Consider the following 12,697-nt stretch of genomic DNA (forward strand, 5'->3'; position numbering starts at 1 on the left):
AAACTCCTAGAACCTTTAAGGATAGGGCTGCTTGCAATTCAGCTGAGCCTTACATGCAGCCTAGACAGGCAAGACACCTGGCAATGTCCTAGTCTTACCTGATCAGCTTTCCTAGCACTTTTTTTTTTAAGATTATTTATTTATTTATTTATTTGACACAGAGAGAGAGAGATCACAAGTAGGCAGAGAGACAGGTGAGGGATGGGGCGGGGGGAGGCTCCCTGCTGAGCAGAGGAGCCCCTGCTGGGCTCAATCCCAGGACCCTGAGATCATGACCTGAGCCAAAGGGAGAGGCTTTAACCCACTGAGTCACCCATGTGCCCCCACCTTTCCTAGGACCTTACATCTAGGATGACCAACCATCCAAATCCGACTGAAAAGCCTCCTGGGCTGTGGGAATTTCACTTTGGAAACTAGGACAATCCTTGGCAAACCGAGATTGAACTAGTCACCCTCCTTACAACCCCCTTTGTCATGTGCTGCCAGAAAAGTCTAACAAAGATTCCAGCACTCACAGGGAGAGAGCTGAGTGTCTTAGTTGATACCCCTCATTTTCAGAGACGCAAATGGTGTCTTGATTCTGGTCAGTAGGAAGGTATCTGGAAGTAGGCAACACAGCAGTACAAGCTCGTGGGCATAGTAGAGTTATTTAGACTGGTGCTTTTTTTCTTTTTTTTTTTTTTTCTTTTCAGTGTAACAGAATTCATTGTTTTTGCACCACACCCAGTGCTCCATGCAATACGTGCCCTCCTTAATACCCACCACCTGGCTCCCCCAACCTCCCACCCCCTGCCCCGTCAAAACCCTCAGGTTGTTTTTCAAAGTCCATCATCTCTCATAATTCACCTCCCCTTCCAATTTCCCTCAACTCACTTCTCCTCTCCATCTCCCTATGTCCTCCATGTTATTTGTTATACTCCACAAATAAGTGAAACCATATAATAATTGACTCTCTCTGCTTGACTTATTTCACTCAGCATAATCTCTTCCAGTCCCATCCATGTTGCTACAAAAGTTGGGTGTTCATCCTTTCTGATGGAGGCATAATACTCCACAGTGTATATATGGACCACATCTTCCTTATCCATTCATCCATTGAAGGGCATCTTGGTTCTTTCCACAGTTTGGCGACCGTGGCCATTGCTGCTATAAACATTGGGGTACAGATGGCCCTTCTTTTCATGAAATCTGTATCTTTGGGGTAAATACCCAGTAGTGCATGCTCTATTTTTAATTAGGGATGCTCTATTTTTAATTAGAATTGTGCTTTTTTTCTTGCAGGAGAAGAGGATGAGGAGGAGCCTGAGATGCCTGTGGGCCCCCGCCCCCGCCCACTCTCGGAGCTGCACCTGAAGGAAAAGGCAGTGCCCATGCCAGAAGCCAGTGCATTTTTCATCTTCAGCCCCAACAACAGGTGCGCAAGAATGGTGGGGAAGGTGGGACTCCACTCCCTTCATGCCACATGCTCAGCAGATGCCAGTATCCTCCGACCTCTAGTGGAGCCTGGGACTCTCCCAACTCCCCACAACTTGTGTCAACAGGTGCTGATTTGGGGAAAAGCACCCTGTATTCCAAATCAGAAGACCTATGTCTGTTTTTCCCTCCATTTCTTGACACATGTAAACTCTATTTGTAGTCTTTTGGTGATTACCCTTGGTAATTTACCAAGTCTATTTAACTTAACAAAGTTTAAGGTTCAGCAGTATCCTGGACCTCCTCTTGCAAAATAGAAGGAGCTTATACTATTTTAACTCCCCTCAGCCCTCCTAATTTAAATGTTGTTGTTGTTTAGTATTTTAGTCCTATTTTTTTTTAAATTTATTTATTTGACAGACAGAAATCACAAGTAGGCAAAGAGGCAGGCAGAGAGAGAGGAGGGGAAGCAGGCTCCCCGACAAGCAGAGAGCCCGATGCGGGGCTCAATCCCAGAACCCTGGGATCACGACCTGAGCCGAAGGCAGAGGCTTTAACCCGCTGAGCCACCCAGGCGCCCCTTTTAGTCCTATTTTTAATGTAACAAGTTAGACATTGTCATCATTATCATTATTATTCTATCGACAATGTAGATTTGGATGTACATACAACTTGCTATTTTAGTTATTCACCATTTTTTCATACATCTCAGATCCTCTTTCTGCAATCATTTTCTTTCATCCTAAGCACATATTTTTAGGAGCCCCTAGTGTTCCATGATGGTAAAGTCATTTGGCTTCTGTTTATCTCTAATTGTTTTCATTTCTGTCCTTAGAAAATAGTTTTGTTACGTACATAATTTTGGGTCGATAGAATTTGTCTCACAGTGTGTTAAATATATTATTACACCATATCATTCTTTCTATCATTGCTTTGTAGGTAATCTGTCCTTTATCTCTAGCTGCTCTGAACATTTTCTGCTGCCTTGGTGTTTAGACTTACTATCATGTGTCTAAATATGGATTTTTTTCTCTTTGTCCTGCTCAGTTTGGAAACCAGGTGGGTCACAGAAACCGGGGACTCTTAGGCTGAGCCAACACCCTTAAGAAGCATCTGGAAGAAAGTTTCCCAATCTTAATTTAGGTCCAAAGGAATCTCACCAACTAAGATGATGTATTGAGGTCATAATCAAAGATTTAGCATTATGGATTTATATTTTTCTCCAGTTCTCAAACAACATTAAAAATCAGAATAAGAATTTCTAATTCTTGAAAAGTTGCAGCCATAATCTCTTTATTCTTTCCTTCTGACGAAATTGGCCATATGTTAGGTCTTCTCATTCTGTCCTCCTGTCTCTTAATGTGTCTTGCAAATCTTTCATCTCTATCTCTTTTGGTGTTTGGGGTAGTTTCTTCAGATATACCTTCCAGTTTCTTCACCCTGTCTTCAACTTTGTCTGTGTTACTGTTTAAGCCAGTTTTTATATCGACTTTATTCTTTTTTCATTTCAAACATTTCCATTTACTTCTTGATTTTCCAGCTCCATCTGTCTATATCTAATACACCCCTTGTTGAGTTACCATCTTTTTGTTCAAGTCCTTTATCCTGTCAAATATTCAATATACAGTTGTTCTACGTTCTCTATCTGATGCGTCCAATATACACAGTCTCTCAGAGAGGGTTCTAAATCATTCGTTTGTAGTTTCTTCTGATTTCCCATCTCAGTGGCTCATCCTCTTATGCACTAAATCGTTGATTATGACCTCAATACATCATCTTAGTTGGTGAGATTCCTGTGGACCTAAATTAAGATTAGGAAACTTCCTTCCAGATGTTTCTTAAGGGTATTGGCTCAGCCTGAGAGTCCCAGGTTTCTGTGACTCACCTCAAGTCTGGCTTGGAATGCAGTTTCCTGACAGCAGTGTTGCTACTGGTATCTATCCTCAGGCAGCTCTGCCTTTCCTGGCTACCTCTCACACAGACCCTGGCTCAGTGGGTTTGTTTATCTGTTTGAAAAGGATAATCATTGCAGACCTCTTATCTCTGATGAAGCCAGAAATGCCTCAAAGGGTTCAGCCTTTCCAGGATTTGCTGCTTATGCAGCACTAGGGTCTCTCAGAACATTTAGTCCACCAAAGTGCTGTGAGCAGAAGTCTGAAAGCATGGATTCAAGCCCTGAACCCTCCCCCTCCCAACACACACACAAACACTACAATCTGTCTTTCTGGGCCAGCCTATCTTTCTCGGGTTTCAGTGTTTTTATCTGTAAAATGAAGATAATAACACCCATATCCCATTCCCAAGCTGCCAGTATGCAAGAGTACACAAGACGCACTTGGCATTCAAGGATCTAGCATTTGTGACACTGTCAATGAGTGCCCAGAGGTCCATGCACATAGTTCTTTGTAATTACTCTGAGGTGTGGAATTGAATTGCATGCCCTGAAGCTATTACACAGTAGCAAATTGCCTAGTCAGAGTGCAGGCTGAGCTGGCCTCTTACCATCCCCGTCTCCGGGTGGCTCATTCCCTATACATAAAAATATGAAGATCTTATGAAATGATTTTTTTTAATAGTGGGGGAAAAAAAAGTCCTCCCCCACCACCCAAAGAGCCAGTTGTTAATGTCACAGAAGTTGATGAAAATTTGGGGATTCCCAAAGTTCTCAGACGTAACCCTCCAAAATGTCAAAAGCTAACTGCCTGTGAAAGTGCTTTGGAACTGCAAAATTCTGTGCAGATGTGCTTCACAGTGGGGGCGCGGAGTTGGGGTGGGATGTGGTTGTCATTACCCAGCAGCAGTAAGACCTCAGATGAAGGGCCCACCACCCAACTAACAAGCACCTTTCCCAAGCCAAGCAAAGGAGCATTGAGCTCCAGAGACCCGGGAGTTCCTTCCCTGGCCTACCTGACGTGCTTCTGTCCTCTCCTCCCCACACAGATTTCGCCTCCAGTGTCACCGCATTGTCAATGACACGATCTTCACCAACCTGATCCTCTTCTTCATTCTGCTCAGCAGCATTTCCCTGGCGGCTGAGGACCCCGTCCAGCACACCTCCTTCAGGAACCATGTATGCATTCCCTGTTGTCCCCTGCACCCCTTCCTCCCGGGAGTGGGACTAGGCCCACACTATGACTGACCTCAATCAGGAGCCCAATATTATATTCAGATGCACAATAAACATTCTTTTAAGAGATTAGGGCTTTGGTAGAAACCATCAGAAACAAATATAAGAGAACATGTACCCAAATGCCTCCAGCTGGCCTGATGGGCAAATTTCAGGACTCTCGTTGCCCTGTGGATGTTTCCCTAAAGGCTCTGATTCCTTACATACTTAGTTTAAAAAAAAAAAAAAAAAAGGAGCTGCTGACTTCCTGCCTTGTTCCCAATAAACTCTGACCAGTCAGCCACTGGGGAGGGGAGCATTGTCAAGTAGGTGCCACTGGTGAGGCTGACCTTATATAAAAGAAAGCTCCAATGACCTTGTGTAGAGTAGAAAACTAAATTTGGAGACCAATCCAAGGCTCTGGTGAACAATATTGAAGGCTAGAGTAAGAGCTATTTCATCTCAAAGCCTCAAAACTGTGTCAAATCCCAGCCAGGTAGGCATGAAGAGAGGAGTCCACCAACCTAAAGCAATACCCATGCCAAACCACTCGGTGGTCCTACTGCCTACTTGGTCCAGAGTTTTCTTAGAAAGCTGTTGGCCCTCACTCTGATGCATCACCTGAGATATAATAGAGGATGAAACCATGTAGCCTGCCCGAAGCCTGGGCAGTCCTCAGCTGGAGGATTCTCCCTTCCCTGCCCCAAAGAACCCAACACCAGGATTTTCACCAACATGAGAAGCTAGCTGAGTCACACCAGTGTGACTTAAGCATTTTGCATTTTCCTGCAATAAAAAGCAAACCCCGCTCTCTGTCCTTTTGACACACATCCCAGTGGTCTGATTGGAGTTTGTAAGTGAATTGGATTAATGAAAAAAACATCCAACCAAATGCTGCCCAGACCCAGGACCAGCCGAGTCCTGCCCTGGAAGCTCCCCTCCAGTGTCTGGGGACTTCATCTGAAGCCACCAAGCTGCCTGAGGCCATCCCCGCTTCAGGATCCAATGCTCTGTATATGTTCCTCATCTCCTAACTTGCTTCCATCTGTCTCCACATGGAAAAGCTCATGTGACCTGTAGTATGCTTCTGGAGCTGACCTCTCCTTCCCACCCACTTCTCTCCCTTTGCACCCCATTCCCATCCTGTTTCTTTTTGTTTTGCAGATTCTGTTTTATTTTGACATTGTTTTCACTACCATTTTCACCATTGAAATTGCTCTGAAGGTAAAGCCCTAATCTCTCTCTCCTCTCCCCATCCTCCAGGAGCCAGCACTAGCTCTCTGCTGCTGTCTGTCGCTAACACACACATGCTTCTGTTGGTGCCAACTTCACTCTCAGAGCCACTAATCCAATTCTGCTTATTTTTCAGATCCTAGGCAATGCAGACTATGTCTTCACTAGTATCTTTACATTAGAAATTATCCTTAAGGTAATGCAATCTGAGCAATACACTCTCTGTCGCTTTCTCTGTCTCTGTTCTGTCTGCATGTCTCTTTTCTCCTTTGTTTTCTTCACTCTATTTTTAACTCTCAAGACTGAGATTGGAAGAATTAAAGCCTTTTGCTTTGTGCTATGCCCAAAGAAACCCACCCCCCGTGCTGTGCTTCCTCTCAGCCTGGAAGAAGCAGATGGTTCACAGTGTCAACATTGATACTGTCCTGTCACCAACTCTGGCACTGTGCCAGTCCACAATGCCCCCCTACATACACACACACGCACACACACACACATATGCACACGCACACACATCCCATCTGTGGGCCATTGATGACTGACTGACCCCTGCTTAGAACCCCCTTCCCTCCTCCTGCCCAGAAGAAATGCTGCACAAATTCCAAGAGTTGGGCATGGAAGGCCACTTTGGACAGCCATTGTCGACACCTTCTTCAGTACTAGGGGCAGACACAAGGGCTAGGTTGAAGTTTGGTCTGTGTGATAGTAACCATGGGCCTGAGGAAAGATTTGGAGCCAGCCTTCCAATGAGAGTGTTCAACAGATGACTGTAGATTACGTCTAACTCCTTGGATTCCTGCCAAAGAGCTTTGTTCCGATACCCCTTGCCCTAAGCATGGAAGGGGGAGAATTGTGGTGAAGAGCTAAACACAGGGGAGTGAGAACCAAGAGTTAAAAGAAACTGGAGCACCTAGGTCCCACCCCCAGTCTTGAGAGTGCACAGGCCTGGCCCCACATGCAGCTGGCACCCCCAGGTGCTTGAAGCCCTGACTGAGGAACTGTTACAGACTTACCCCATCTGTGGAGCCCACCCCTGAAAGCATTGGGATGAGAGAGATTGTTTTCTAAATTTTATTTTATTAATTACATTAATTTATAATTAATACTTATATTTATTTTATTATGATTTCTACATTTTTCCAGTATACTTCTGAGCTTCTTCTTTTTTTTTTTTTTAAGATTTTATTTATTTATTTATTTGACAGAGAGAGAGATCATAAGTAGGCACAGAGAGAGGGGAAAGCAGGCTTCCTGCTGAGCGGAGAGCCCGATGCGGGGCTTGATCCCAGGACCCTGAGATCATGACCTGAGCCGAAGGCAGAGGCTTAAACCCACTGAGCTACCCAGACGTCCCTATACTTCTGAGCTTCTGAAACAAAGCATCGCCAAGCCACTCCAACTGAGACTCAGGGTGTGAGTTCTGAGACCCAGGAAAAGTGCATTTCAGCACTTCTTCTCTTCTCAGAACAACATGACGGATTTTAACATTACCCCAAACAGAAGGGCTGTAGGCTCTAAAGCATATGCTTCAGCTTGGAGTCTTCTTCCTGGGAGAGTCCAGGCTCCCTTTCCCCCACTTCCTGGGGCCAATGTAAGCCACTGTCCACACTTGACCATGTGCCACAGCCAGCCTGCAGACAGACCCTTCCTTTCCTAATGCAACTCCCAAGTCATGACCCAGCCCTTTAAAGTACATGGCAGTTCTATCCCTTCCAGGTAGGAGTTGAGTGGGTCAGTTTGGGGTGGCTCCCCTGTGACCTTATCCCCAGAAGCCTGAGATGTCCAGACCCCAGTTTCTGTCCCTGGTTCCAGTGATCAAGGGTATTCTTTGGGTTTTCTCTACTACTCAAGGGCAGTGGATCTGACCAGGCCCTGATTCCTGGCATGGGGAGAGGGAGCCAAGAGCTGCCCAGCTACATTAAGATATACTTTGTAAAACCCCTTTCCATGGTGAGCTGAGTTCTCCTGGACTTCAGACTCCAGTAGGCACTTAAATACCAAAATTTCTTTCCCAGGACAAAAAAATCTTCTGAGTCCCACTTCTCAGGACTGCTCCACAGAGCTCACCTTGTGGATTTCAGTGGTGTTATTTTTCCTTCAAGTTGCCGTGAGCCGAAGTGAAAGGTCTTTTTGCCAGGATTGTCACGGCAAGAGCCTTCCCTCCTTTGGCCCTCTCCCTCTTCCATTCCCTTTGGGTCTTAGTATGCTTCTAAATAAACACCCCAGCCCCCACTCTTCTGCCCCACACCTCCTTCCCTGGGCCCCTCTGCCTTGCCCAAAGGCTCAGCTTCATACCATGGCACAGACAACAGTGGCCCCATTATCCAAGGTGCACCTAGTGTCAAAAACAGTTGAAAGACCTGGGGATGTTTGGCCTTAAAAAGAAAGGCTTGTAGGCCATGACGGTTGCCCTGCATACTGCAAATGACTGTCACATAGAGGAAGGAGGAGGTGAACCAAGCCCAGTGAGTACAGTTAACAATATGCATGTAGTAACTAGAAGAGTTGCTTGGGCTGGACAGAAGGGTTTTCCTGTCCTTCCAGCTCAGAGAGTCCATGATCTCATGCCCACACTTTTTCTTCCCTCAGTCTGAAAATAGTCCAACAATAGGCTTTTCCTATGCAATGGCTTAGAACATTTAGGAAGCAGGAACTGAATGGGTGGCCATCAGCTAAACAGGGTAAAGGAAGGACACTTGGCACTGTGCACCTGAACCTGGCCTCTTCCATTGTCTTAAATGCCTAGGATGATTTTCAAATACATGCTCCATTTTTTCAAGGTCCACTTCCCGTTTCTCAAAACCCTGACCACTCTTCCTCTAGCCCTGCCTGGGTTTGTGTCCCCTGTGCATGCGCGTGTGCGCACACACACACACACACACACTCACACTTTCTACAGTGCTGATCTCATTCTAGGCCCCCTGACAGAGAGGATCCCAAAGCAAAGGACAGACATTTGAGCCTTGAGACAGACTGTGAGCCCCACTAGTGCATTTAGTCAGGGAGTGCCCCTCCTGTGGAAGGCTCTGTGTGCTCTGTAATGCCCTCACCATGTCCAAGCCAGGAGTGAAGTGGGGTCAGACTCAGTGCCTTTTCTGAAACTGAAAGTGTGATGGCTGGGAAGGTGCTTGGCCTTCTAAAGCACAGGGTTTCTTTGGTTAAGTGAACTGTAGGAGCCACCCAACTCTAGTCTTTGGGGTCCTCGATCTTCATCAAGAGACAGGACAGCAAGCACCTCCAGATGGTAGACCTTCAGGAGAAATCTCCAACTATATTCCCCTGTATCCTTTTATATAATATACCCACTTCTAGAGACTGTTGCAGAACACAGGTGCCTCAGTCCCCTGTGACCCCCTACAGCAAGAGATAAATGGAAAGAATTAGGTTGCAAGAAGCTATTTTTGCCAATTTCCCCCTGTGTTTGCTTTTGAATTGCTCTGCGGACATGCTGCCCTGGGCATGCTCTGATTCCAAAGAGATAAACTGGACCCCAGATGACCGCGGAGCCGCTCTCAGTCTCTCAGCTACTCTCTCAGGCTCCAAATTTTTCTCTGGCTGATGCTTCATGGCCCCTGGCCTTCCACAACCCTTAATCTGGAAATCTGCTGGCTCATAATTCAAGTCAACAGAATTGGAAAGGTTGTTTGTTGAACGTCTACAGTGGCTTTATACTAAGCTCAGAGAGAGGTAATAATATCCAAGTCCTGTAACAATAATCACCATACCAGGGGCTCCCGTTTTAGACTTCAAAGGGCCTTCACGTTGTCTTTCTCTGTGTGCCTCACAAAGACAGGGAATAGTATGTCCACTTTGTAGCTGAGGAAACTGGATATCCTTATATAGGAAGAATCCAAAATTCAAATCCAATCTATCTGGCCCCAAGTTCGGTTCTCTATAGTGACAGCTAACACTTACATGAAGCTTAGTATTTGCAGGGTAGTATAAGTATTTTAGCTGTAATAACTCATTTGATGCCTACATATAAAGGAGATATTATCATGACCCTCTTTCTCAGATGAGGACACTGAGACACAGAGAAGTTGAGTAACTTGCTCCAGGCTATACAAATAATAAAATATGACAGGGTTGAGATTCAAACTCAGGTAGCCTGGCTCCAGAGCCTATTCTTGTAAGCATAGTACCACATTGTCTGTCCAAACACACAGTTCTGGCCCCAAAGAACATCAGTCTAGAAGCAAGATAACAGAACCAAGTTTAGAATATGTGGCATAGATCATAAAACACCAATTAAACTTGGGAAGTGGAGGGACGCTAACTGCCAAAGTTATTGATAGAACATCTCACTGGCCACTAGGGTGACCAGCTGTCCCAGTTTGCCTGAGACTGAAGAGTTGCCTGGATAGGACACAGGACTTTCAGTGCTAAACCAGGAAAATCCTGGGAAAACCAGGACAGTTTGTCACCCTACTGGGCATGCCCCACCTTTACCCAGGTGCCTAGTGTCTGAAGCTGGCCCTGTTAATAGACTTTGGAGAGGAGGTTGGGAAGTCTGCATCTAAAGGAAGCCTGGTCTGGGCAGTGTCAGCAAAGGACCCCTGAGGGCCCAAGCCACAGATGTGCAATGTGGAAAAGAGGAGGAAAATGAGAGAGGGATGGCAGTGTCCAACCTGAGAAAGGTCCCAATATAGGATGGAAGAGTCAGGTGTCACCTAGTAGGTGGAAGGACCCATTTAACCATCCTGCAATGGGGATTGTTTGGTGTTTGTATAAATGCTTGTAGAACTCTGTCCTTGGTCTGTCCTTGGTCCAGCCTCTTCTTCTGCAGTCCTGCCTGCCCCCAGTCCTCTCACTGCTCTTCAGCTTGCTCTGCCCAAGGGATGCTGTGGGAGGAGAGGGAGGTATCAGGGGTTCTCTGGAGCTTGGGCAGGGACCACTCATGCTCATGTTTCTCTGTGCCTCCCTGCAGATGACTGCTTATGGGGCTTTCCTACACAAGGGCTCTTTTTGCCGAAACTACTTCAACATCTTGGACCTGCTGGTGGTCAGCGTGTCCCTCATTTCCTTTGGGATCCAGTGAGTAGGACTCCCTCGGCCCCAGATGGGAGCACACAAGCGGAAATGGGTGTCAGGGAGGGTGACCAAGACTCTGGAGGGCATTCTTGCATGGCCACCGGCTTGACTGTGACAGGAACAGGGTGGTGTCCCTGACTTGTACAACATGATGGCTTTTTGTACACGTCCTTAATGGTGTCACACTTGGGAGTATGTCAATCCAGCAAGAATATGTTTAAATATCTGGATCTTGCCATGACAGGCAGGGCCGGGCCAGTTATAATGAAAGGAGTGTCTCCAGGGCCTTCCTGCCTCACACCCAGTGCCCTTGGCTACCCTCAGCTCCAAGGGCCTGCCATTTCCATCACCAGCTCTGATCTTCCGGTCCACCTTCCCTCTCTCTCTCCCATCAAAGCACCTGATGAGAAGAAATTTGTTGGGGGAAAGAGAAAGAGACAGGGAAATTACCATTTCTCAATCTTGGCTGCGTAGTTGAATCACCTGAGTAGTTTCAGAAAAGAGCTCTTTTTAGCTCTTTTTAGAGCTCTCCAGGTGACTTTAGTGTACAACCAAGTTTGCCAACTTGCTCAGTTAAAAGGATCTGATTACTAGCATCTCCCAAGTTCTCTCTGTGGCTAAAGGTAACCCTGCCCTTCAACCTCAAAGCATTTTTATGTGCACAATCTTCTACAGTCTTCACAAAAATAAATAGATACATACATACATACATACATACATACATGCCTATGAGGAAGGCAGGACAGTGGCTGTTACTGTCATTTCATAGACAGGAAAACTGAGGTTCTGGACATGAGACTTGCCCAAGGTCACAACAAAGGCAGAGGAATGAGGTCCAGGGTCTTCTTTCCCAAGGGTGTTTTCATGGCAAGCTTAAAAAGAATGGATACCAGGGCATACGGAATAAGCCCCTTTCTGTGATCATCTGTTATATTATACCAGCTGTCTTCCTAGGCCTGCAGGTCTAGATTTTAGTCCCAGCATTACCACTAAACTACTATTTAACCTTGAACCAAGAACACCCCCGCCTTTATTCTGTGCTTTCCCCTGCCTGATCTTAAAATCCCTTCCATTCCAATTCAGTGCAAACAGACTCCTTCCCTGAGACACTGGGATAACTAGGAATGCCCTTTGAATCCTTTGGAATAAAAGAGCCATGAACCAGAGAAATCAGATCTTTCTACCAGATACCTCTTGAGCACATTATCCCAACCTCACGTAGAATGAAATCAGCCCTTGCTGAGGTGTCATACATCTTTTAGGTCCCATGGTGGTTATAAGGCTTTCTGAAAGCTTGAGAGGATATCTTAATCAGGGTAGTGTGTGAGGGTTGGGATAGACCCCACCTGGTTTGGGTTGATGAATAACTTCAGAAACCACATAGGCTTCCTGCTGAGAGGCTTGTGGGGAGAATTGCACCATGGTGCCTCATTTCCACTGGGGAAGAACAAAAGCCTGAGGCTCCCAGAAGTCCTGGCCAGGCCCTAGCATCCACCTATGCAAAACCTGCTGTGTAAAATCCATTCCTTCAAGTCCTAAGTGTGCTATGAACTAGTGGGCTTCGTAAATGCATATAACGGGCAATTACCTAGGACACATGTTTGGAGAGAACACCAGAATATCTCCTATGCCCATCAGCTCCAGCCAACAAGGCCTGAAGCTCCTCCATCTATATAGCATTTCTTCAAGTTCAATGATGGCTTCATCAGACATCATAATAAATCTACCACTTACTCAGTTCATATGTGCCAAGCACACTGCTAGGTGATGCAGATATGTTTCCTCATTTAATCCCTGCAACAACCCTATGAGGCCCACTTATAGATGAAAAACTAGGGTTCAGAAAAGTTAGGAAATTCATCCTCAGTGAATTGGCTGTTAAGTGGCAGAGCTGGGTTTTCTCTTTTTTTGTCT

At 45.9% G+C, this 12,697-nt stretch overlaps 1 protein-coding gene across 40 annotated transcripts in view; it reads left to right on the forward strand.

Annotated features, from left to right (window-relative positions):
- Positions 1 to 12,697, forward strand: part of CACNA1C (calcium voltage-gated channel subunit alpha1 C) — a 735,043-nt gene that overhangs the window by 625,002 nt on the left and 97,344 nt on the right. For 26 of the 40 annotated variants that reach the window (XM_045071752.1, XM_045071757.1, XM_045071751.1 and 23 more), the window contains 4 exons: positions 1,282 to 1,414; positions 4,354 to 4,483; positions 5,684 to 5,743; positions 10,680 to 10,786. In XM_045071752.1, the coding sequence (XP_044927687.1) occupies positions 1,282 to 1,414; positions 4,354 to 4,483; positions 5,684 to 5,743; positions 10,680 to 10,786 (430 nt within the window). Of the gene's footprint in view, positions 1 to 1,281; positions 1,415 to 4,353; positions 4,484 to 5,683; positions 5,744 to 5,888; positions 5,949 to 10,679; positions 10,787 to 12,697 lie in introns of all 40 variants that reach the window. The other 14 variants (XM_045071772.1, XM_045071763.1, XM_045071758.1 and 11 more) reach the window with 1 other exon arrangement.

The sequence above is a fragment of the Mustela putorius genome, unplaced genomic scaffold, assembly GCF_011764305.1.
Source record: "Mustela putorius furo isolate JIRA1106 unplaced genomic scaffold, ASM1176430v1.1 tig00003988_pilon_pilon_pilon, whole genome shotgun sequence".
NCBI lineage: Eukaryota > Metazoa > Chordata > Mammalia > Carnivora > Mustelidae > Mustela > Mustela putorius.